The following is a 24052-nucleotide window of genomic DNA, read 5'->3' on the forward strand; positions in this document are numbered from 1 at the left end:
CCGACCAATTCTTTATCCAACTTAAAGAAACTCAAATGCCTCAATATTTTCCTCAAAATCCAATGACTTATTTAGCCTTGGCAGGCTCTCTTCAGTGGTCTTACCTTAGCTTTCCGGTTTGATCTACTTTATCCTCCTATGTATCATTCCTCTACCACCGTGGCCACCAGTCTACTCAGTTCCCCTTGCGTGGGTCTGTGCCTGTCTGAAGCTAGGATATACCCCAGAAAGCCAGGTATTTGATCCTCATTCAATTACCATGAGGACCTTTTTTATTGTTTCCATGGAGATGTGACCCACCCAAAATGCTTTATCCAAATCCAACCTAGTTTCTAAGGTCAAGTGCAAGTGGAATCTCCACCTCTAAACTTTCTTTGTAATCTCAGCTTAAATTCCCACCCCCTCCCTCCTGAAGTCCTATAACATTTTGGCTGCATCATTTAAATAACACTTAAACACATATGGCTTTGTACTATAGATATTTGAGCATATTTCATATTTTTCTGCTAGTTGTAAGAAACTTGGAGGCAATGACTGTGTCCTTATCTGTGTGTTTGCCACACCACCCACCTACTACCATATTTTGCCAAGCACAGCTTCATTCAGTAAATCATCACACATTAATCAAGCGACTATTAGGTGCCAGGCACTATTACAGGCACCCATGGTAAACAAGACAGATACAATTCCTGACGTCATGAAACGACATTCTAGTGAGGAGGGAAGAAAATAAATAAAATAGAAAATAGACAACTAAGTGGTGATGAAATAGAGAATAATTGGGTAGACACTTTAATGGGGGGAAGAGATCTGGGGAGATGACCTGTTAATTCTGGTCTGAATATCAAGGAGCCAGACCTGTAATGAGTAAGTGGCAGAATTCCACACAGAAGGAATAGCGGAAACGAGTCCGCTGGTGCCAGTGTAGGTGATGGACAGTGAATACAGAACGAGAGTGACAGGAGTTGGAAACAGAAAGGTGGGCAAGGGCAAGAAAGGCAAGGGGGGAGGGGGGAGAAACAGGGGAGGGAAGAAAGAGAAAAAAAAAGGAGAGTGACAAGAAAAAAAGAAATGAAGTAAGTAGGGCAGAAGGAAATAGGGAGTAAAATTTGTAATTACTGTCTTTTAGTGTATCACCAATATAATTTTGTAAGATAATTGAACCACCTTTTTTTTTTAGTAGAAATGTATTTGGGGGGACTTAAAGGAGATATTTAGCAATTAAAATTCTTAAATTTACTAAAATATTACAGCTAGATTTAGTAATTCCATGTCCACATTTTATAATATTTGTCTCCACCACTTTCACCTTTGCAGCATTTTACTTTACTTTCAAATACTTTCTTCTCACTTACCCTACTACCCAGTAAGCCATAACTGGTGGTGCTTTCTTCTGATCAGTCCAGTTTTCAGGCAGGCATTCAAACAACACACCATGTTCTTTCACAGGATTAAGAGAAGACACTGACACTGCGGAATCTGAATGATCTCCCCCATTCAGTGATTTCTTTTTCTATAAATTAATGGGTATTATTAGTATTAAGATATATTAATAGTATTATTTAAAACTGTTTTCACATATGGAATTGAATTTGCTGATCCTCATACTTGAACGCCTGTAACAATATTCTCCTTACCTGCAGGAAAATGCCTATTCTTCCTCAATGCTTAGTTTAAATTTCCTAGAAGAGACTTTATCCTCCAAAATACATCCATAATCCAGAAGCCACAACCATCTCTTGCTTTGAGAATTGTAATCACCTCCAAACTGGTCCCTGCCTCCACCCTTGCCATCCTATAGCCCATTTCCCCCATGGCAGGCTGAGTAATCCTTTCACAAACTAAGAAGGATTATGTCCTTCTTCTGCTCCGAACGGTCCAAGGACCTTCCATCCCCTTCAGAAAAGAGCCCAAAGTCTCGGTCGATGAAGCCATGCCATGATCTGGCCCTGGTGTCTCTGCAGTCTCACCCTTCTCACTCCCACCCCATCCGGTCCAGTCTGCTGCACTCCCAGCCGTTTCCACCTCTGCAGCTCTGCACTCACTGTTCCCTCTACCTGGAAACTGCCTCCAGCCACACGTTTGCTCCCTCACCTCAGTCACATCTCTGTTTCAGTGTTACCTGATATGATCAGAAGGGCCTTTCAAAATAGCAAACCCACCTATCATCTTAACCCTGTTTTATTATTCCTCTCGACACTTATCTTGATAGATTATACTAGCTGCCGATTCATTTGTCTCTTCGCGTTAGAATACTGGAGGCTTCATGCAGGTAAATACTTTGTTTTGTTCACAGCTACATCCCAGCACCTAGGACAGTCTCTGTCACATGGTAGGTATCAAATATACAAATGGGGGAGGCAAATTTACATTGTAAATATTACTGAAGAAGTTAATTAAATATCCTCTTATAGACTCTATCAGTTATGCTAAATAGGGAAGAAAAAAGCATAAGAATCCAAAGAACACAGAGATATATGATCCAACATAATATTGCACTGAATACCAATTTCTGATAGCTCAAAGTAGAAATCCTGTAAGACAGAATTTTACTGCAGAATGAACTCTAACAGATGATATAATTCAGCCCACTCACTTCATAGCTGAGGAAACAGGAAGAGTCAAGGTTCAGCCCAGGATTCCTTATTCCCAACCCAATATTCTTCCACCTTTAAACCCAGATTTTTCATAAATTTGGCCTTCTTTAACATATATACCACCATTTACATTATAATCACCTTCAGAGAAATGTTTTGGCTATATAATATTTGACAGCAACAAGTTCATCTCTGTATGTCTATCCTTTTCAAGAAATTACCACCCGTGGTGGTTTGAAGCTGTATGTACCCCAGAAAAATACATTCTTAAATCAAATCCATTCCTGTGGGGTGAACCCACTGTAAGGAGGACCTTTTGATGAGGCCACTTCAGTTAAGGTGCGCCCCACCTCAATCAGAGCAGGTCTTAATCCTATTGCTGGGGTCCTTCGTAAACGGAATGAATACAGAGAGAAAGAAAAGAAGAAAAAAGCCAAGGAAACACGAAGTGGAAAGCCCCAAACCCAGAAGAGAAGGGAGCCCAGCAGATGCTGCCATGTGCATTGCCACGAGGCAGAGGCGCCAACACCTCGGGCAGCCAGTCTTCAGGAAAAAGCATCGTCTGGATGAAGCCTTGATTTAGACACTTCCCTAGACTCTAATCATGAATGCATAAATTGCAATTGTTTAAGCCAAACCATTTCATGGTATCTGCTTTAAGCAGCCAAGGAAACTAAAACACCATCTATCTTTCTCTGCCATTAAAACAAGCTAGTTGTTACTTCAGTTGTATACAGCATGACTACTTATCCAGCAATTACAATAATTACAATTTTAAATGGACTGAGAAGCAAGCAAGCAAGCAGTCAACAAATCAAGTGGTTAAAATATTTACAATAAATTAAAGAGAGGGAGGGGTAACAGGTATGGTATGTATGAGGTTTTTTCTTTTTTCTTTTTCTAAATTGATGCCAATGTTCTAAGAAATGATCATAGTGATGAATATACAACACTTTGATGATATTGTGAGTTACTGATTATACACCAAGAATGGAATGATCATAAGGTAAGAATGTTTGTGTTTATATGCTGTTATGTTTAAAAAAAAATTAAAAAATTAAAAAAAATATTTGCAATAGTATTTTTATATATTGTTGTACCTTTACCCAATTATGATCCCTAAATTCTTTATGCTGTTAGCTGAATACTTAAAGAATTATTAAAGTTATTACAAGATCCAACTGGCAGACATCACTAAGCAAGAAATGGCTAAATATATAGATCAAATGTAGGAAGTTAATTTATATGGTGAACTATTGTTTTCTAGTTTTTCTATAGAAAAAACAAGGGCCTACCATTTTCTGAGACAGTAATCCAGGACCTGAAACTCAGTAAAACAAAGCTTTGAAGTTAAAAACTGTAATTATTGTCTTTTAGCACTCAGGTTAGACTAGATAACTGTTAACTAAATGATAATAGTCATTGCTGGAACATATTAGAGAGCTACAGAGAATGCTTAGAGATCTCGGAATGACGCTGGCAGGAAACTTTCATGATGGTAGTGTTTTACCTCTTCCACCAAGGTCTGCTGGAAAACTGCACGAATGGAAAGACAACACTGATGGAAATTCTTTATTAGCTGAGGGTGGATAGACCCGCTTAGCTGTGCCACCTCTTCATGGGTAGGAGTAATAAAGATTCCTTGCATTGTTTCTAAGGCAACGTAGTGGAAAAGTGTGTTCTCGGGACCAGATGTCAATCTTAAAAAGATAAAAAAAGAAGATTAAGTAAACAAAAATATTGTTTAATTTTGATTTGTTTTTTATTTCTTTCAAGTGGTTCTCTACAATGTAATATGAGTAATGTAATCAGGGAAGGAAAACTGGTCCACACATTTAATCCCCTCTTCCTCCATAACTGAACAGGCCAGGGTTTTTACTAATTCCCTTAATGGAGGCAAATGTTATCCAAGGATAAATAAACAATAATTCATTTTCAAGTAACTCAAGCCTACATTTGCTAAACAACCCAAATTGGCTAAATCCCTCTTTTTCCATGGTTAGTGATAAGTAACTCAGCTCATGTCTGGCCCACTTATCTAGAAGCCATAAACAAAGTGTCTGTCCAGGTGGACCACATATAAAAACAAAACAAACTAAACACATTGAAGTTAATAGCATCAAAGTCTTTTTACCATGATAGTCACACTTCTATTGAAGAAAGATAAAATTATTACTACTAAGTACAAAGTTGGGTTAATATTCTACAATACTGTGCAATTACTGGTAGCATCGTACCAGTTATTATAATTTTCCTTTCTCCTATTTTTTCTGTTCATGTTCTCAACTATTTTCATTTTTTCCTCTGGCCCATCCTTTCCTCCCCTATTTAGGCTTTAAAACCCTAGAGACTATAAATACTGCTTAATTCTATCAGTAATAAGCAGAGCTAAAGAGCAAAAAATAACAGGAACAACAAAATAATAATAGTTACCACATATTGCATATCATCTATGTACCAGGAAAGTGCTTTAAAATAACTAGCCTTAATTTTCATAACACTCAAAGATATTAAATATTATCCTCATTTTAACCAGGAGGAAACCAATCTTCAGACAGCAGTTCTGATGACCATGGAGCTTTTTCCTTTCCACTGCTGACTCTGTTTGGCCATCTTTAAATATATGGATAGCACTTCCCCATCTACACCTCAAACACTCAAGTTGTTCCATTCAAATCCTTCTATAATAAAGATTTCCTCCAGCTGATATTTTTAGCCATAAGCACAGAGGCAAGGCAAAGGCATATTTCAGCTCCTTAGCCTAGCTATTGCTTCACTCTCCCACGCTAGTTAAATTCCTGCTAAAATATTAATTACGTAGCATGATCAGAAACAATTTCTCCTTATCACTTACTTACGGTCTTGGGTTCTCTTTCAAGGCCAGAGATAGGGAAGGAAGGAAAGTACCTACAAGTTCTGCTACACTTCTGCAAGGAGAGATTGGCACTAAAGGGTTCATTAACAATGAGGTGTCTGATAACTTTCAAAAAATAAAAACTTAATCAAGATAAAATAAATTACAGCTATTCAAAATGGAAAATAATTTAAGACATACATTCTAATCTGAAGGCCTTCAAATTCAAGAAAAAGTACAGAATTTATTCTTTAAAAAGGAGCCATTAGTGAGATTCCCTTTTGGGGGATTTGTAATTAACATTTTTGTTATTTAAAAAAAATTATTTTTCAAAAATTAAACAACACAATGAGCAAGTTTGACTCTCAAAAATCATAAACTCCGTGCACAGTCACTGAAAGTTTTAAAATTCTCAAACAAGTAATTACACACTGTAAAGACAAAAGATCTGAACAGAAAGGAAATATAGTCAGAGCTGTTCTTCAGAGAGGACATGCCTGGAGCGGAGAATGAATTCAGGGCAGGGTGGTTGCTGGGAGACTAGTGAGAGGGACATGAACCTGAACTCAGCTTCAACAGGGGTGGGACGGATTTAAAAGGTATTAGGATACAGAATGCACAGGACTTGGTAACTGCCCAACATGTTTAAGTATATTGTATATTTTTATTTTAAAAACTGTACATACAAAAACATTACATATTGTTCTATACCATATTTTTAAAGTTAACTACAGAGTGTGAACATTGTTCTATGTCAATGAGAATATTAAATAACTAATAATTAAATCTTTACCTTCTAATTAACAGTAAAGACTATAATTTACACATGCAAATTTATATATTTAAACCACTTGATCTTGAGAAAAGAATTTCTTTTTATTAGAGATAAGGCCAAAACAACATTGTGTTTTTTTCTTTTGCATAGGCAGGCTCCCAGAACCGAACCTGGGTCTCCAGCATGGCAGGCGAGAATTCTGCCACTGAGCCACTGTCGCACTGCCCCCATACATGTTTTTAAATTAAGATATGTTGGGTGGGCCATGGTGGCTCAGCAGGCAGAGTTCTCACCTGCCATGCCGGAGACCCAGGTTTGATTCCCGGTGCCTGCTCATATAAAAAAAAAAAAAGAAAAAAAATTAAGATATGGAAGTAATAAAATCTGTAGAGTGGTAGTTTTTGTTAAATGGAAGACTATAGTTTCACAAAAGGTTTGATTCAAATTTGTTTAAAAAACATTTTTTTTTTGCATGGGCAGGAACTGGGAATCGAACCCAGATCTCTGGCATGGCAGATAAGAACTCTGCCTGCTGAGCCACCGTGGCCAGCCCAGCTTAAAAGACATTTTTAACTATTATAAAAAAACTCACATCCAGATACATAACATATCAAAATTTAACATGGACTTCCAATGTATTATTTTGTAAAGACTACTTACCTTGTTTTTGTCCTCACCTCAGAAAAACAATCATTTCCAGACAACTCTGTGACATATATATGAACTTCTTATAAAATATTTCAATAATTAAAAAGGTAGTAGCTCTACAATACCTGTTTTATGTGTGTGTGTGAGTGAGATGAGAATTTCCATTTGTGCATGTCCACTTGTTGAAATAAAAGTGCATAACTGAGTGTTACATTAACTGAAACCATACTTGACTTCCTACTTAATTAAATGCCAGGCTGAGCTCAGGCAGACTTGCCTGTCACCACATACAAGATTAAATATATAGCATTTCATACTGTAATAATTATAGACGGTTTAAGGTGCTAAACGGGTTCTCTGCACTCAGTTCCTTTTACCGCAGGATTCCTTACTCAATATAAGTTTGTGGTTTTACCTATTTTCTTAAAAGAGGGTGTTATAAGATTAGTTACTTGGGGACCAGAATTGGAGAGGGAGTATTCTTGTCATTCTTAAATCTTGGAACAGCTCTGTGTGGAGGAGGTAAGGAAGTAAGAAGGTGAATGTGCTGCAGCTGCTACAGAGGTCTCAGCACATCCCAAGAATGTCGAAGCCTGGATGGCCTTGCTGAGCTGTCCCGCACTGAGGTGAGGAGCCTGGCCTCTGGATTCTCTCGTCTGTCCGCCACTAGATGTGGTCTATTCTCAAGGAGGGGGTGCGGGGTCTTGGCTGAGCCAGCAAACCCATGGAGAGCAAGTCCAGGAGAGAGGCTCAGCTGTGAACCACCAGTCCCTGTCATGCTGGCAGGCTGGGTCTCTGGGCAGCACATCATAGCAACCACCAGAGGATCTAACAATAGTCAACCTTAACTTACAAATGACGCTAGACACACAAAGGGCTAGTTATCTGTGGAAGAGAGATGAATAAGAGCTTCCATAATTTGAAATATTACTTTGTATTTTTACAATATTTTATAATATATTAATTTCCCATAATGAAAAATATTGGAGAAATAGCATAAACATTACCTTTAATATGAATGATATAATCTAATTACAGAGGTTGAATAAAATCTCTGGGTACTTTGGAATTGTACTTTCTCACTATAAAACTTCCCCAAAGACACAGAGTCTTTATGAAACAGAATACTAGAAGGAAGCGTCTTACTTCATTGTGTTATATATTTCCAATTCTTTTTCTGAAAGGTCCTTTTTCAAGTTCCCCAAGTGAAATGGATTTGGAAGAGTAGACTTCTTTTTAGTGACCTGAAAAATACAGTTAAGGAGATCAGTTTTATTTAAGAATAGAATCAAAGAGTAAAAAAAAAAAAAAATTTAAACTAAAAATTCTTCTAAGAGAACCAACTACTCATTACTTTGCAGTGTTTCCTTTAAATATTTCCCATGCTAACTTTTACCTCTTGGCTTATTCTCAGTAGGCTCTTGCTAACAGTGATTCCAGGGCCGTGTGTCATGGGAAAGCATGATAGTTCTCCCAGAAAACCTCAACAGAGCCAGCAACCAGTTTTGTTACAATTTACATGTATACTTGTCTCTTTCCCTAGATTCTGACCTCCTCAACATCCGGGGCTATGTCGTATTCATCTTTACATCTCCTTTGCATAGCATGGCTCTTCACACATAGTAGGTGCTCAACCAACATTTGTTGAATTGTTGAATCGGAAAGGCTATTTAATTTCTCTTAGGAACTAATCATGTTTTTGTCACTCAGGTCAGGTCTATCCAAATCCTTTTAGACTATGTATATTTTTACAATTTCACCAACTGGGATAATGAGTTTAGTCCCATTGTGAGCACTTCCCACTTTTGGTTCCATAAGTGCTCTACTGTTTGGGATTAGTAGATGAAATTGATGGTAGCTATGCCATGACACTCAAAATTTCATTTGTGCCCCTTCTTAGACTCTTCTTTTTTCATGCTTTTTTCTAGCAACATCTCCATTCACCCAAATGGCAAGTTTGCAAATAATGTGAAAGACAGTGGTATCTCTAAAAGAAGTACAAAGCAGGCTGATTTCTAGGATAATCATTCTGCTATGTTATGGTGTTTTCATGGGAAAAAATATTGAAAAACAATAGCATAAATAAACAATCTGAAAAATTAACATTCTCTTTGCATTACAGTCACATCTTGAATCATTAAGTATAGAGACCAGATTTTCACAGTTGCAGATAAAAATACTTATCTATGACAAACAGGATAAGTACACGCACACACACATACAAACATACATATTAATATTTCTGATGAATATTTCATAGACTATTTAGCCAAATCAAATGCCCCTCAAATGCCTCACAGTTAGGATGTTTCCTGTCATCACTTTGAGTAGAGAAGAGAGAGATAAACTTGGAACACAGGATTAAACAGTTTCTCTACTTGTAAGAACTATTAAACATATTCCTGGATGTGAAGGGGCTCCTGTTTTATTACTTCATATTTCTTTCTACGGGCTCTTTTTGGTTTTAAACCATTGGTTTGTCACTAGTGATTAAAACAAGTACCCATTCAAATGAAGAATGATCTGCCATTAAAAAATTCTCTGGTAATTATAAAGTAACGATTGGAGAAAGAGCCTAGTTCCCAGGATGTACACAGCTGAATTGACACATACCTTAGGCAAGCTGCCACTTTCTTCTGAGCCATCACAGCTCTGAGACTCCCTCGGTTTATGTACTGTGCCAGGTGTAGTGTGGGGACCGAGGCTGACACCTTCCCCACGGTCAGAACCACTGTCAGATCCTCCACCACTTCTGGAAGGACTGGGCTTACGTGTCTTCAAGGAATAGTCACCAAAAAGGGTTCTTCTGCATGTGGGAGAGGTTGCTGCTTTGGAAGCACCTTGCAGCTTACTGAGAATAGGTGAAGCTGTCAAACCATCCTGTTTGTCACGTGGTCCGGCAAGGAACCAGTCAGCACAGGACAAAAAAGGGTTTGGAGGAGATGCTAGCCGCTCAGCTATGCGAGACTCCACTCCTTCCATCTGGAGAACAGTGGTTTTGACCTGATCCACATATATACAGTCCGGTCCAGGATTCCCAATAGCTTTGGATGCACAGCCGCCAGCCTCTAACAGTACACATAACATATAGTGTCTCTATGGAAAAAAAATCAATATAGGTTTAGCTACCATGAAAATATTTACATAAACATGGATACCAAAACCAAAAACACATGGACATATGGTATACTCATGTGATGATTATTAGAAATTCCTCCCTCCCTTTTCTCTCTTGGTTATTCTCAATGCTTCTTAACTACCACTGAAAGAAAATCTCACGTTGTCTTATCCTGATAATACCATCAACCACTCTTGCTGGCACATGGAATTCCCTAACTAAGCCAGCTTTCAGAAACCTCAGTTATTGGAAGTCCCTTCGTCTATAATTACATATTTATTCTGTTTCTGATTCTATAACCTTTTTACATCTCCATTTATTTTCTAAAACAAATCAGAGGATAAAACCAGTACAGAAATGAGAGGAAAAGATCTTAAAACCCAGCAAAATTATTTTTCTGGATTTTCTTAATATTTCTCTGTGAGTATAAATGGATAAAAGGAAAAGAAAGAGGTATATAATATTTTCTTCAATGCTAATAATAGTTGAATAAATTTAATAAATTTTAAATGATCATATTTGTTTGAGTATATATTTAGATGGTCAATAAATGGCAGAAACACACACATACACAAACACCAACTAACCAAACAAAAAACCCAAGATGAACTCACCAAGCCAACAATTAGCAGAAAATACCTCCCTTCAGGTTCCGGAAAGACTTCAGTGCCTGAGTCTGCAGAAGGCTGGAGGTGATGCTGGGGAAACACTTCTCTCCAGATGACCAGTTGACCAACCCTCTGCTTCGCTGCTAACGACAGCAGGCCGTAGTGGCGGCAGTAGGCGGCAATGTCAGTCAGATCATCCTTGGGCAAATGACTGCACAGCAAATATCCCTTGAATCGAACCACAAGAAGCAAAGTCAACTAGTGCCATAATGCAATGATCCCGTAACAGATTTCTAAGGGTTTTATATAGACATCTCTTCAGTTGGCTTAAATGAATCCAGTTTCAAATGGAAAAAAGGAAAACATGGCAAAGATGATGGTCCTTCAAGGTCAAACTGGAGATCACATATTTATAACTTTAGGGACCCAACAGGCCAACTCTAGCACAAAGCAAGATCACCCACAAGTAGTATTAATCGGACTGCAAAAATTAGAAAAGAATTGGAAGTCGACAGTTTAATTTTAGAGTTACCAAAAAGATGCTTAATTACTTCTGAAGATAAAATAAAAAGCTCACTACTGCAAAAGGAAATCAAAAAGTTACTGCTCTTTTCTCTTACATATTTGGTTCTTTGAGTATTTTTTATATGTTTACAAGTGGTTTAAAATGTAATAAAAGCAGAAATGTTTATTGCATTTATAAATATGTAGGTACAAGTCTTGTTTTAAGATCTTTACAGTGTCTGCATTCAGAGGAAAACAGATAAATATATATTTCATTTTCTTAAATGTTTGAGATAACATATTTTAGACCTGTTCATATAGCAAATGGGTATTTATAAAAATTTTAAGCTTCAATTTACCTTGTAAAATAGAGATGAACCCAAAATCGTATACAACCGCCTCATGTCATAGTAATCTTCAGACTGGGGAGAAAAAACCCACAGTGGATTTATATATTTAGATTTTCTATGATAAAAAATAGTCCTAGTTTAGCTACAAGAGTTAAAATAGAGATTATATTAATAAATAACTGAATGTTTCATAGTACCGTCTTAAAAAAAACATATTAGAATATTAGGGTGAAAAACAAACATATGTGTGTGTGTGTGTGAATATATTTATTTTTGATGCAAGTAATCTTATTTTTGATTAGAGACACCTAAGAATAGAACATAAAATTTGTTATACCAAGAGGGTGTTCTTAAATCTTTTAACGCAAAAAGCTTCCACTGTGTACCCTCCAAAATATTCAAAATTACCATATACAAATTTGGGAGCAACTGAGTAGTATATAAAAATTTGGATACACATATGCTTTGAGGAATTCCACTTCTAGAGATCTAAAAAAATACCCAAACAAGTGAATCAGGATTTTCATATAAAATATTAATAGGATTATTTGTAATATGGAAAAATTGGAGATAATGTGAAGTTCAATAAAGGAGGAATGGTTAACCATATCAGATGTACTTATGCCATGGAATATCATACAGCTGCCAAAAAATAAGATTGATCTATTTGTACAGATGCAAAGTTTTGAAGGTATATTGCTCAGCAAAGAATGTAAGATGCTGGACAAAGTATTTATTATGATCTGATTTTTTCTTAAAATAGCAACTCACTTCCTGCCACCCCCCCAAAATCCCACTATACACATGTAGGTGTATGTATGATTGTGTCAGTGTGTGTGTATGTACGCATAGAAAAAGATCTGGAAAGACATACCCAAACTATAAGAGTAGTTACCTGGGGATGGGATTGGTGGGGAGGGGTGAGGAGGGAGGACATTTACTTTTAGTAAATATGCTTGCATTTTCACTGAACATGAATGCAATTCTTTTAAAACTTAAAAAAATGACAATGAACTGTAAATAAACTAAAAGCTGGAAACAACCGAACTGTCCTTCAATTGGGAATGAAAATGATGCATCCATACAATGGGATACTACTCAGTGATAAAAAGGATCAGACTGCTGGCGCATGCAACCACATGGACGAGCGCCAAGTGCACTGTGCGCAGTGAAGGCAGTCAGTCAGACACCCAGAGCCACCTGTCACAGGACTCCATCTGTGTTACAGTCTGGAAAAGGCAAAACCATGGACACAGAAAACAGATCAATGGTTGCCAGGAGCTAGAGATGTGGAGACAGGCTGACTACAATGGGGCAAAGGAATTTACTGAATGTAAACACACCTCAATAATTTTTAAAAACTAAAGAAAAACATACAAAATTAGGATATAGTATTAAATCTTAAATCTCATGTCACAAAAGTTTACAAAAGAATAGATCCTTACTCTATTAGTTTTTTGGGCTGCTGTAAAAATGACCAGAAACTGGGTGGCTTAAAACAACAGAAATTTACTCTTTCACAGGTCTGGGGCCCAGAAGTCTGAAATCAGGGTGTTGGCAGAGCTATACTCTCTCTGATGGCTCCAGGGAAGAATCCTTCCTCCCCCTCTTTCTCATTCGTGCTGGTGGCTGGCAGCCCTTGGTGTCCATCACTTGTAGCATCTGCCTGTCTTCATGTGGCCTCTCTCTTGTGTGCTTCCTCTCTTCTTTATAAGGACATCAGTCCTACTTGGATTCGTTCCTCATTCCATCCCCAACCCCAATTCAGTATAACCTCATCTTAACTTGATCACATGTGCAAGACCCTGTTTCCAAACAAAGATCACGTTCAAAGGTGCCATGGGTTAGCACTAGAACACTTCAACCCATAATATTTACTTTATAAATAAAACTAAAAACTGGAAACAACCGAACTGTCCTTCAATTGGGGAATGAAAACTGTGATGCAACCTTACAATGGAATATTACAATGGAATACATATTAAGGTAAAATTCACCATGTACAGTTCTGCAAGTTTTGGCAAATGTGTACAGTCATGTAACCATCACCAAAATCAAGAAATAGAACCATTCCATAAACTCCATTGTGCAATTTTTTTTACTGAATAATATAGTATTGCAAGGATATACCACAATTTGTTTATCTATTCATTTAGGTTGCTTCCAGATTTTGGATGTAACAAATTAAACTACTCTGAATATTCCTGTACAGTCTTTGTATGGATATACACTTTCATCTTACTTGGGTAAACATAGGAATAGAATTGCTGAGTCATATGGTAGGTGAATGTTTAATTCCTTAAGAAACGACCTGAACTGTTTTCCAAAGCAATTATATCAATTTACATTCCCAAATTATCAGTTTTTATTTTTTTATGGATAATATTTTTTATGTCATATCTAAGGAATCCCAACAGATCCTTTTCTAATCACAGAAAAGTAGTACTGTCAGTTCCACTGCTCATCAAAGAGAAGTTCTATAAAGGCAGAATATAGATTTTCAACTGAACCTATTGGATGTAAGTTTCTAAAACTGAAATATTTTAATACTGTAGATCTAAACTGCTCTTAATGCTTAGTATCTAAGTATTCTCCATTAGTGAAAAAATCTATGTCTGTGAAAATTCACTATGTTTCAATTTCTGTTATTCTTACAAACAAAACTCATCCACGGACTCAGGACCTTGTCAAGACATAGCTATTCGCTTGCAATGATGTTCTCCCCCTCAATTTCACCATCAGTCTTTTTGAGAAGATGTCCCCTCACTGCTTCAATTCTTCACTTTTTAAAAAAGAACTTTTATTGCTATACATTGTAAATATATTTTAAAAGTGTATAATTAGCCTCACGTACCCATTATCAACCAGCCTCAATTATTCCCACTGCATGTCTCATCTTGTTTCATCTATCCTCCTCTCCTTTCTCTCTCCTACCAGCTGAATTACTTCAAAACCAACCCCAGGTATTATATCATTTCATCTGTAAATATTTCAGAATATATCTCTAAAACAGAAGAATTCTTAAAAATATATAACCATAATATCATTATTACTGGAAAAGAATTATCTTCATGTAATATCAAGTCATCCATGTTTACATTCCCTCGTTTGCCTCATAGAGGTTTTTTTTAAAAAAATTTGTTTCTTTGAATCAGGATCCAAACAAGGTCCATATACTGAAATTGGTTAATGTGTCTTTTAAGTCTCTTGTAACCAATGGATTCTTCCTCTCCTCTTCCACCCTATCCACCCCGAGTCCCCCTCCTCATTTATTTGATGAAGAAATTGTCTTGTAGCGTTTCTCAGTTTGGATTTTGTTGGTTGCCTCAAAATGATCTCCATGGGATCATTCCATCAGGAAGTTGTCTCTCTTTGTGATGTTAGAGGATGTCTCTCTTTGTGATAGAGAATGATCATTGCCTAGATCCATTAATTCACTGTCAGATTGCAAAATGGTGAAATTCCAATCCTGTTTATTCACTTTTCATGAGTTAGGTAGGATACATCTATAAAAAGAAATCCTCCCTCCTCTCTATCTGGTAGCCTTGAGAGATGGTTCAGATAGGAAACGCATGATTAATATTTGACACCCACCCCTTCTTTACCTGTTTTCAGAATAACCAGTTGGTTTCTTAGCATATTCCACAGGTGGCTGAAAGTTTATTATTATTATTTTTTAGTGTTATTATAAACTCACGGACTTAAGCCTATCTGATGTGTTTCAGTCAACTGCAGCTGTTATCTTTATAAATGCTCAAGTGGCAGCCTCTTCAAATTATCTCCTAACAACTTGTACCATACTATAACCCTAGAAACTTCTGAAACTCCTGGACTTCTGATATGGCAAGATGTTCCCTAAGCTTAAGTTGTACATTTCTGGCCCCAAATCTACAAATTGGCCATTTCTCTTGGGGAGGCCTGGTTCCTTCTAGTGACAAATATGACTTAGAAACCTCAGCCTGGGCTCTAGGAGGGCTCATTGCTAGTGGGATGGTCATTATTTCTAGGCCTTTGCAGCGGATTAGGAAATATCTGTATTTTAAGTTAAAAAGTTAGTGATACTTCTAATTTGAATTCAGACCTAGAGTTTTTACTTAATCAATCTTACACCTGTATCTCCTTTCTCCAAAAGACCCAGTTCTTAATGACACCAATGTCGTTAATAATTTTTTATGCTATAATAGATATTGTGTAGCAAATATTTTCAAATAAGTAGAAAATCTTAAGGCAAGCAAAACAGATTTTGTCTGATGTAATGTCCAACAAAATAGAGACCTAATTTTGTACATTTCAAGTACTACTTATCCACCTTGTAAGTGACTACATCTTTAGACTAAAGAATGATTTCCAAAATAAGAAATCAACATTGAACATTGAGCTTTTCCTAAAACCCATTCCTTCTCTTACCAGTTCCGCAAAATCTGAGGCCTCCAAGTCACTCAGTGCTGTGTCTAACTCCACCTATGTTAAAAAAAAAAAATTAACATGAACATTTGACTTATATTAGTTACTTTTTAGTAATAGCCATATAAAAAGCATTCAATAAATATTTGAAGACTTGAATTAGTATTTCTCTCCTTTGTGTTTCTTAAGAAACATCCCAAATAGAAAATTTTTTTTAAGTTACCAAAAAAATAGTTTATTTAATATAAAGGCATTTTCCCAACTAAATGTCAATTATTATGAAACAGGCTTCATCTTATATTTAATGCACAATTCATGAGTTTAAATTTTTTTTTCTTTTTTTTTTTTTCACATGGGCAGGCACCGGGAATCAAACCTGCGTCTCCAGCATGGCAGGTGAGAACTCTGCCTGCTCAGCCACTGTGGCCTGCCCTAAATTGTTTTTTTCAGTTTTTAGTTTAAAAAAGGCCTTTTTAAAGAAACTCATACTTCTTAGAGGAAAATGAAAATCAATTGTGCTGGTTTGAAAGGATGTATGGACCTAGAAAACCCATGTTTCAATCAAAATCCCATTTTGTAAAAGCAGAATAATCCCTATTCAATACTGGGGATGTAACCCAATCAACAGTGGTTGTTAAACTGCATTAGGGGAGATGCATCTCCACCCATTTGGGTAGGTCTTGATTGGTTTACTGGAATCCTATAAAAGAGGAAACATTTTGGAGAATGAGAGATTCGAAGAGAGCAGAGAATGCTGTATCACCATGAAGCAGAGTCCACTAGCCAGCGACCTTTGGAGATGAAGAAGGAAAATGCCTCTCAGGGAGCTTCATGAAACAGGAAGCCAGGAGAGAAAGCTAGGAGATGATGCCATGTTCGCCATGTGCCCTTCCAGATGAGAGAGGAACACTGATTGTGTTCACCATGTGCCTTTTCATTTGAGAGAGAAACCCTGAACTTCATCAGCCTTCTTAAATCAAGGTGTCATTCCGTGGATGTCTTAGATTGGACATTTCTATAGACTTGCTTTAATTGAAACATTTTCTTGGCCTTAGAATTGTAAACTAGCAACTTATTAAATTCCCCTTTTTAAAAGTCATTCCGTTTCTGGTATATTGCATTCCAGCAGCTAGCAACTAGAACATCAATCTTAATGTAGAAAACCTATTTTCAGTTGTTGCTGTTGTTTTTCCATTTCCTACATTTTTCACAACTAGATTCTTGGAAAATACCGACATCCTTCCCTGTCTCTATCCTAGACACAGTGTTTTGTATAAAAGGCTGTCAATCTTTACTCATGGATTAAAACATGAAGGCAAGTGGTCCCCTGGAATCTGGCAGAATTTAAACACCCTACAGAGTTATTAGAAAAACCTCTTACTTGGAATTTGGCTTTTGTTTCTTTGGAAATCGCCCAAACTCTTTCATGTATTATCTTTGTTCTTCCGTGAACAAAGGAAGTATAAAAACACAATAAATTTAATCTTCAGTTTAATCTTTAATGCTTTTACCTAAGTCAAAAACTATTAGCAACTGAAGCTTTTGAAGCTTTTAGCATGCATGCTACTTGCAGAAAAGAATCTTTTTTTTTAAAGGCCAAGGCATTCTCTGCAGGGCTGTTTCACAATCTGTGTCTTACTGAGATGACAGAAGCTTTTGAAACATTCGTCATGCCTTTCAATGGTTTTCACACAGAAAGACTTATTTCTCACTTGTGATTTACATTTTCACGATCTAGTAACTATTTCATGTTCTTTTGTGGCTGTAGTTTCTCTAGAGAAAAATTACAGAACAAAAAGAAAATTACTCACTTGTCATTTTTTTTTTGGGGGGGAGTGCATGGACCAGGAATTAAACCCGGTTTCCCAGGAATCAAACCCGGTTTCCCACATGGCAGGCAAGAATTCTACCGCTGAACCACCCTCACACTCTGTATTAGTTAGGGTTCTCTAGAGAAACAGAATCAACAGGGAACACTTGCAAATATAAAATTTATGAAAGTGTCTCACATGACCGTAGGAATGCAGAGTCCAAAATCCACAGGGCAGGCTGTGAAGCCGATGACTCCAATGGATGGCCTGGATGAACTCCACAGGAGAGGCTCACCAGCCAAAGCAGGAATGGAACCTGTCTCCTCTGAGTCCTCCTTAAAAGGCTTCCCATGATTGCATTTAGCATCACTAATTGCAGAAGACACTCCCCTTTGGCTGATTACAAATGGAATCAGCTGTGGATGTAGCTAACGTGGTCATTAGCTAATCCTATGAAATGTCCTCATTGCAACAGACAGGCCAGCGCTTGCCCAATCAGATGAACAGGTACCACAACTTGGCCAAGTTGACACCTGTCCCTAACCATGACACACTCCCTCACTTGTCATTTTTGATGTCAGAAACTTTAATGAGTTACTTATTCTTGTTACTGAACTCTGTGACCTAAGTACAAGGTTACTATCATTCTTTTAGAGAAAAAGTAAAATATATTTTCTCTTAAAAATTTCAGTGTACCTGAGGAAAAATCATAAAAAAGAATAACTGGCAAAAAAATAAAAGGGGAAATTCTCAAACACTTGGAGAGTGACTTCATCAAATAATAAGCTCAGAGTAAATAAAGTTTTTTCCAAGTTAAAGGTAACTGTTTCCATCTATAATTTATCTCTCACACAATCCAATTACAAAGTGGGCTACAGATATGAATAGGTATTTTTCTGAAGAGCAAATACAGATGGCTCAAAAACACATGAAGATATGCTCATTCTCATTAGCTGTAAGGCAAATGCAGATCAAGACTACAATGAGATACCATCTCACACCCATAAGAATGGCTGCTATTAAACATGAAGCTACAATCGTTGGAGAGGATACGAAGAAATTGGGATACTTCTGCACTGCTGGTGGGAATGTATAATGGTACAGCTGCTATAGAAGACAATTTGGCGGTTCCTCAGGAAACTAAATATCGAGTTGCCCCATGACCTGGCAACAGCACTATCTGGTATATACCCAGAAGAGCTCAAAGCAGTGACACAAGCAGACAGCTGCACACCAATGTTTAAAGCAGCATTATTCACAATCGTCAAAAAATGGAAACAATCCACGTGTCCATCAACAGACAAGTGGATTAACAAAATGCGGTATATACATATGATGGAATATTATGGAGCGGTAAGACAAAATAACGTCCTGAAGCACATGACAAGCTGGATGAGTCTTGAGAATATAATGCTGAGTGAAATTAGCCCCAAACAAAAGGACAGATATTATATGATTCCACCTTTATGACCACGGTAAAGGTAAAGTACAGAGGCTTAAAATACTGAATATAATACAGAATCTAGATGGGTGAATGGTCAGCTAATGAGGTGAAGCTAATTATAAGGGAATAGAGAGAAGTGAAGGTGGTTCACTAGTGGGTATATAAGTAATATCACCACATTGAAAGTGAACATGATTGAAAGGGGTTGTATAGACTCATGTGTCCCACTAATTAACACTACAAATATAAATAAGTTCTTCCATGAATTACTGCAAAAGCATGAACCTTGTACACAGAATGTATAAATTCAGGGTACAGGGGGAAAACTGCTATTGCAGGTTATGGGCTATGTGTAATAGGAAAACATCAATAGTACCACAGCAACATGAGGGGTAAGTAATGGGGGGAGGGATAAGAGTTAAGGCGAAGTTTGGATTTTCTATTTGGTGAAGGTGTGTTTATTGGCTATCTTTCTCTTGAGAACAATGCAATTATCTAAGATTGAGACTGCTGATGGACTGTTGACTTTGGACATTATACATGATGCCTAATGAACACAGGTGGCTGAAGGATGCACTGAAAAGTAGATTGGCGAATGATGGCATATACATATGATCGAAAACTGTGCTGCTACAAAAGGGAACGAAATTGTGAGGTACGCAACATTGTGAATGAACCTGTGGGATATTTGGTGAGGCAAAGTAAGCCAGAACCAAAAAAGCAATTATTGTATTGTTCATTTAGAAAATGCTTATAAAAAAACAGGAGCCTAGACTATAAGCTCTTATAACAGACACATTTAGCCTGGAGTAGTAATTTATGTATATTTTATATATGTATAACCTGATATTTAGAAACCAATCAGGTCAGAATTAAGGTAATTAAGAATTAATTAAGGTAATTCAGAATACACAGGTGAGGAAGACACTGTCTATATTTTAGAACCTTATCTAGTCTTTGAGACCAAAGGAAGAAAAGTTTATTTTGTTCAGAACCTAAACCTTCTGTAGCACATAATCTAACGTGTTTGGATAGATCATTTAAACAATCCAATACAGGGAGCCCAGAATAAGAATGAGGGCCTTTAATCCTGTATAGCTTAATGTAATGCCTGGATACATCCCAGAGTATATAAAGTATATAATCAAAATGTATTGGCAAAGTCCCTTGAGGGATGGAGAAAAAATATGGAACAATTAAACTTTACTACTGGGGAAATCCCGATACTGTGTCAAACATTAGGGACATCCAAATCAATAGGTCAAGCCCTTGATAATGAGGCGTGGTCTTGTGAAACTTAATGTATGTAGCAGAGAAGCTCTGCCTACCCATAGGTATGCCTAAGAGTTACTTCTGGAGGACCTCTTTTGTTGCTCAGATGTGGCTTCACTCTCTCTAAGCCCAACTCTGCAGGTGAAACATTGTCCTCCCCGTTACATGGGACATGACAACCAGGAGTCAAAGTCTCCTTGGTGGCATGGGAGACGAGTCCCAGGGATGAACCTGGTTCTGGCACTGTTAGATCAACAATGCCATCCTGACCAAAAAGGGGAAAAGAAGTGTAACAAATAAGGTATTACTGGCTGAAAGAGTTCAAATTCTATTTGGAGTTGAGAGGCTACTCTGGAGGTCACTCTTATACGCCTTCAGTTAGTAATTGCCACCTACCATAACTTGCCAAATCCTAACCAAAACCATTCCTGCCAATCCTAAAGAACACTGAGGGAATTATATAAGATTCTATAATGGTTTCATGCACTTGGGTAACTTTCCAGAGACCTACACCTTCCAGATGGTCCCTGGACCAGAATAATTCTGAAATACGAGGGGCTAGCCTCTCCAGAACATCAACTAGTTCCATCCCCCTGTGCTGTATTATCAACAGTCCCTTCTAACATGAAAAAGGTAGAATGGGCATAGCCAAAACACCCCTAAAGAGTGGGAGAAAGATCAAAGGTGATGGTAGAGTCATATAGAGAAGGTAGGGTTTAACAAATGAGTATGGCTGCTGAATCATTATATTGATATTTCTTTTAGTCTCCAGTATCTTAGAGCAGCTAGAATTAAAAACGTAAAATTGTGGAATTGCAACCCATACCAAACTCTGAAATCTGTTTTACAACCAATTGTTGCACTGTGCTTTGAAATTTATTGCTTTTAAGTATATATGTTATTTTTCACAAAAAAGAAAACAAGAGCTGATTGTGATGATAAATGCACAGCTATATGATGATACTGTGAACCATTAACTGTACACTTTGGATGATTACATCATACCTAAATATATAACATATATCAATTTTTTAAAAAATGTACCCAAAGTTTAAAGGTATTGCCCCTTGAAAATATTAAGTGCCTCAACTCTCTGAGAAAGAGGAGTCTACACACTTTTAGGGAAGAAGTTTCTTTAATATAGAGACTCTGAGATGGGGAATTAGAAACCTGGGCGACTGCAAGACCAGAATGACAGGCCTCATGAGATGGTCCGTCTTCCGACTCACAAAGCGGGTCATGTGCCTCGTGGAGGGAAAAAGGACCCAGAATAGGCACGAGACAGGGTTGGGAGCCATGGGTCTGTCTGTGTATCTTAACGGTAATGTTATCTAATTACTATGCATATTGAATGTTTATATTTTATTAAGCAAACACTGGGGAGGGTACAATTATACATCCTATACTTTCATTTTCCTGATTTAAGAAAATGCTAACCATTGGCCTAAGCATCAAAAGATGTATCAACAGGCAATTGAGAGAGGTACGGACATGATAAAAATATCAGAAGGTAAAGGTTTAACATGCTTTAAGACCTAACTTCTTCATTATAAAAATTACATAATACCCCTACAACCATGGCTAAAATGTGCCAGGCATGACTTTAAGCATTGTATGTGTGATAACTCACAACTCTATGGAGTAAGAAGTACTATTATTACTTATCTCACTAGATGCAGAAACCAAGCAAAGAGATTAACATGAATTTAAAACACTAAATGGTCAAAAAGGCATTTATTTGATCATATTTTGTAGAATTTCATAAAGAATGGAATCCTGACGTGGATTTTTACTATGACACAACGTAGGTTTCTTTGTGGGCAAGGAACTGCAATAGCATAGTGCCTCACAGGAAACGAATGCAAATGCTGAGGCTGCATAGACTACATGGTGACAAAGACTGATGAAAAAGGCTGAAATGATCTCGTCACTCCAATCAACAGGAGAGTTATTTTGGGCAAATATATATGACTAAAATCACACTGAAATTGCTTAACCATTATGAAATAAGACTCTTGGGAAGATATTATGGGATAAGCCAATAACAAATGATATGTTCATGTAAAAAAAGAGTTTGTTACTTACTAGTGTTGTATTTTAATTAAGTATATTGTTTATTAGCCCGTCATTCCATACAATATAATTAGTACATAAGCATACTGCTAACTTGGTGACCTGGAATCATAAAATCAAAGTCACAAAATTCAAAAGTAAGAGATATTATATAATTATGATTTTTGAAAAATATTCCAAGTTTGTATAGAGCTTAAATGATAAAGAAAGATGAAAGAGCTGATTTCTATTTAGAAAGAATCATCTATCTTTCTAAGTTCACTACACTGGAACTCCTACTTCATCTACCAATCGCCTAATTCTTATCCATAATTCAAAAAAATAAAGGAGCCTAAGAGAAAAGGAAGATAAAAGATTATAAGGCAACCTGTTCTGGTTTTTATTTATGGACCTAAGACTACCTTGATCTCCTGTGGAAGTGTGAGCCACCGGACTCCAGGAAGAGTGTCTAAAAGCACCGCACTGGAAACATCATACTGTTGTGTCCTGGGACTGGCACCTGAGTGTAGTTTGGTAGGCTGAAGGACTCTTTGAAAGAACAAGTTGAAAAAATGATCCAAACGAGGAATATTCTCAACAGGGCAGAAAGCACTGAAGAAACAAGAACTGAAGTTAGAACGACACATGCAAGTGGTGGTCAATTTTGTATGCTTCCAGGGGGACAGGCCCTTTCCCAACTATACAGGCTCTCCTCCCCAGCCCCTCCCTTAATAAGATTCGCTATTATAATAATATTTATGGAGTATGTTAAGAAATTCACCCTGTCTATATTTTTTACTCTAAACTCTCTATAATGCATTGAGGAAAAGGCACTATGGAGGAACTACAGGGCTAACATGAGTGGCACGTCTACAACAGAAAGGGTGAAAGTGCCCTTTTTGTAAAAAATTTAATTTGCTTTTACCTCTATTTCTCAACCACGTACAACTCCCATTATCTTTCGGGCAAAGTGAGATAATAAAGAGACGTTATAACAAAACAGATTTGGGTGTGAACCTTATCATTGCTCTTACTAGGTAGCTATCTCAGGCAAATCACCTAACTGCTCTTAGAACTTTGATTTCCAATGCTGTAAAGATGGGGATAATATAATCTAACTCACATGCAAAGCACCTAGTACATAAGCATAAGCACTACAATCTTGGAAAGCTCACTGCATAACACAGTAATTGGTACACTACCAGTAATATCTCAGAATAATATTCACTGATTCATTCAACAAATATTTGAGTGCCTACTACGTTCCAGGCACTGTTCTTATGTCTAGACAAAAGACAAGGCCTCTGCTGTCATGGAGATAAAAATCTATTGGAGAAAGACATCAAATAAATAAACATTTAAAGCATGATCTCAAAAAAAAAGGACTATGCAGAGAACAGGACCGTGTGAGTGGGTGGTGTGACTGATCAGATGGTTTGGGAGGTCTCTGAGAAAGTGGAATTTAACTTGGGATCTGAGACTTAAGAGGATCAGAGAGAAGTACACTGCAAGAAAGAATGCAGAAGGCTTAGGGTGGGGATAAGCCTGGCCAGTGTGCCTGCAGGATAATGCAGGGGGTGGGGAGAAGGGTTTGAGATCTGAAGTCAGAAAGGCA

The 24052-nt window shown here is 37.2% G+C and overlaps 1 protein-coding gene across 4 annotated transcripts in view; it reads right to left on the minus strand.

Moving 5' to 3' along the window:
- The window catches only part of INTU (inturned planar cell polarity protein), a 127787-nt gene that overhangs the window by 5804 nt on the left and 97931 nt on the right, over window positions 1-24052 (minus strand). For 2 of the 4 annotated variants that reach the window (XM_077140080.1, XM_077140079.1), the window contains exons 8-15: window positions 22860-23049; window positions 15862-15915; window positions 11464-11526; window positions 10607-10828; window positions 9488-9970; window positions 8021-8118; window positions 4108-4297; window positions 1356-1513 (exon numbers count right to left, since the gene is read on the minus strand). In XM_077140080.1, the coding sequence (XP_076996195.1) occupies window positions 1356-1513; window positions 4108-4297; window positions 8021-8118; window positions 9488-9970; window positions 10607-10828; window positions 11464-11526; window positions 15862-15915; window positions 22860-23049 (1458 nt within the window). Of the gene's footprint in view, window positions 1-1355; window positions 1514-1540; window positions 2323-4107; window positions 4298-8020; window positions 8119-9487; window positions 9971-10606; window positions 10829-11463; window positions 11527-15861; window positions 15916-22859; window positions 23050-24052 lie in introns of those variants that run through there. The other 2 variants (XM_077140081.1, XM_077140082.1) reach the window with 2 other exon arrangements.

This window comes from Tamandua tetradactyla, chromosome 22 (genome assembly GCF_023851605.1).
Source record: "Tamandua tetradactyla isolate mTamTet1 chromosome 22, mTamTet1.pri, whole genome shotgun sequence".
Classification (NCBI taxonomy): domain Eukaryota; kingdom Metazoa; phylum Chordata; class Mammalia; order Pilosa; family Myrmecophagidae; genus Tamandua; species Tamandua tetradactyla.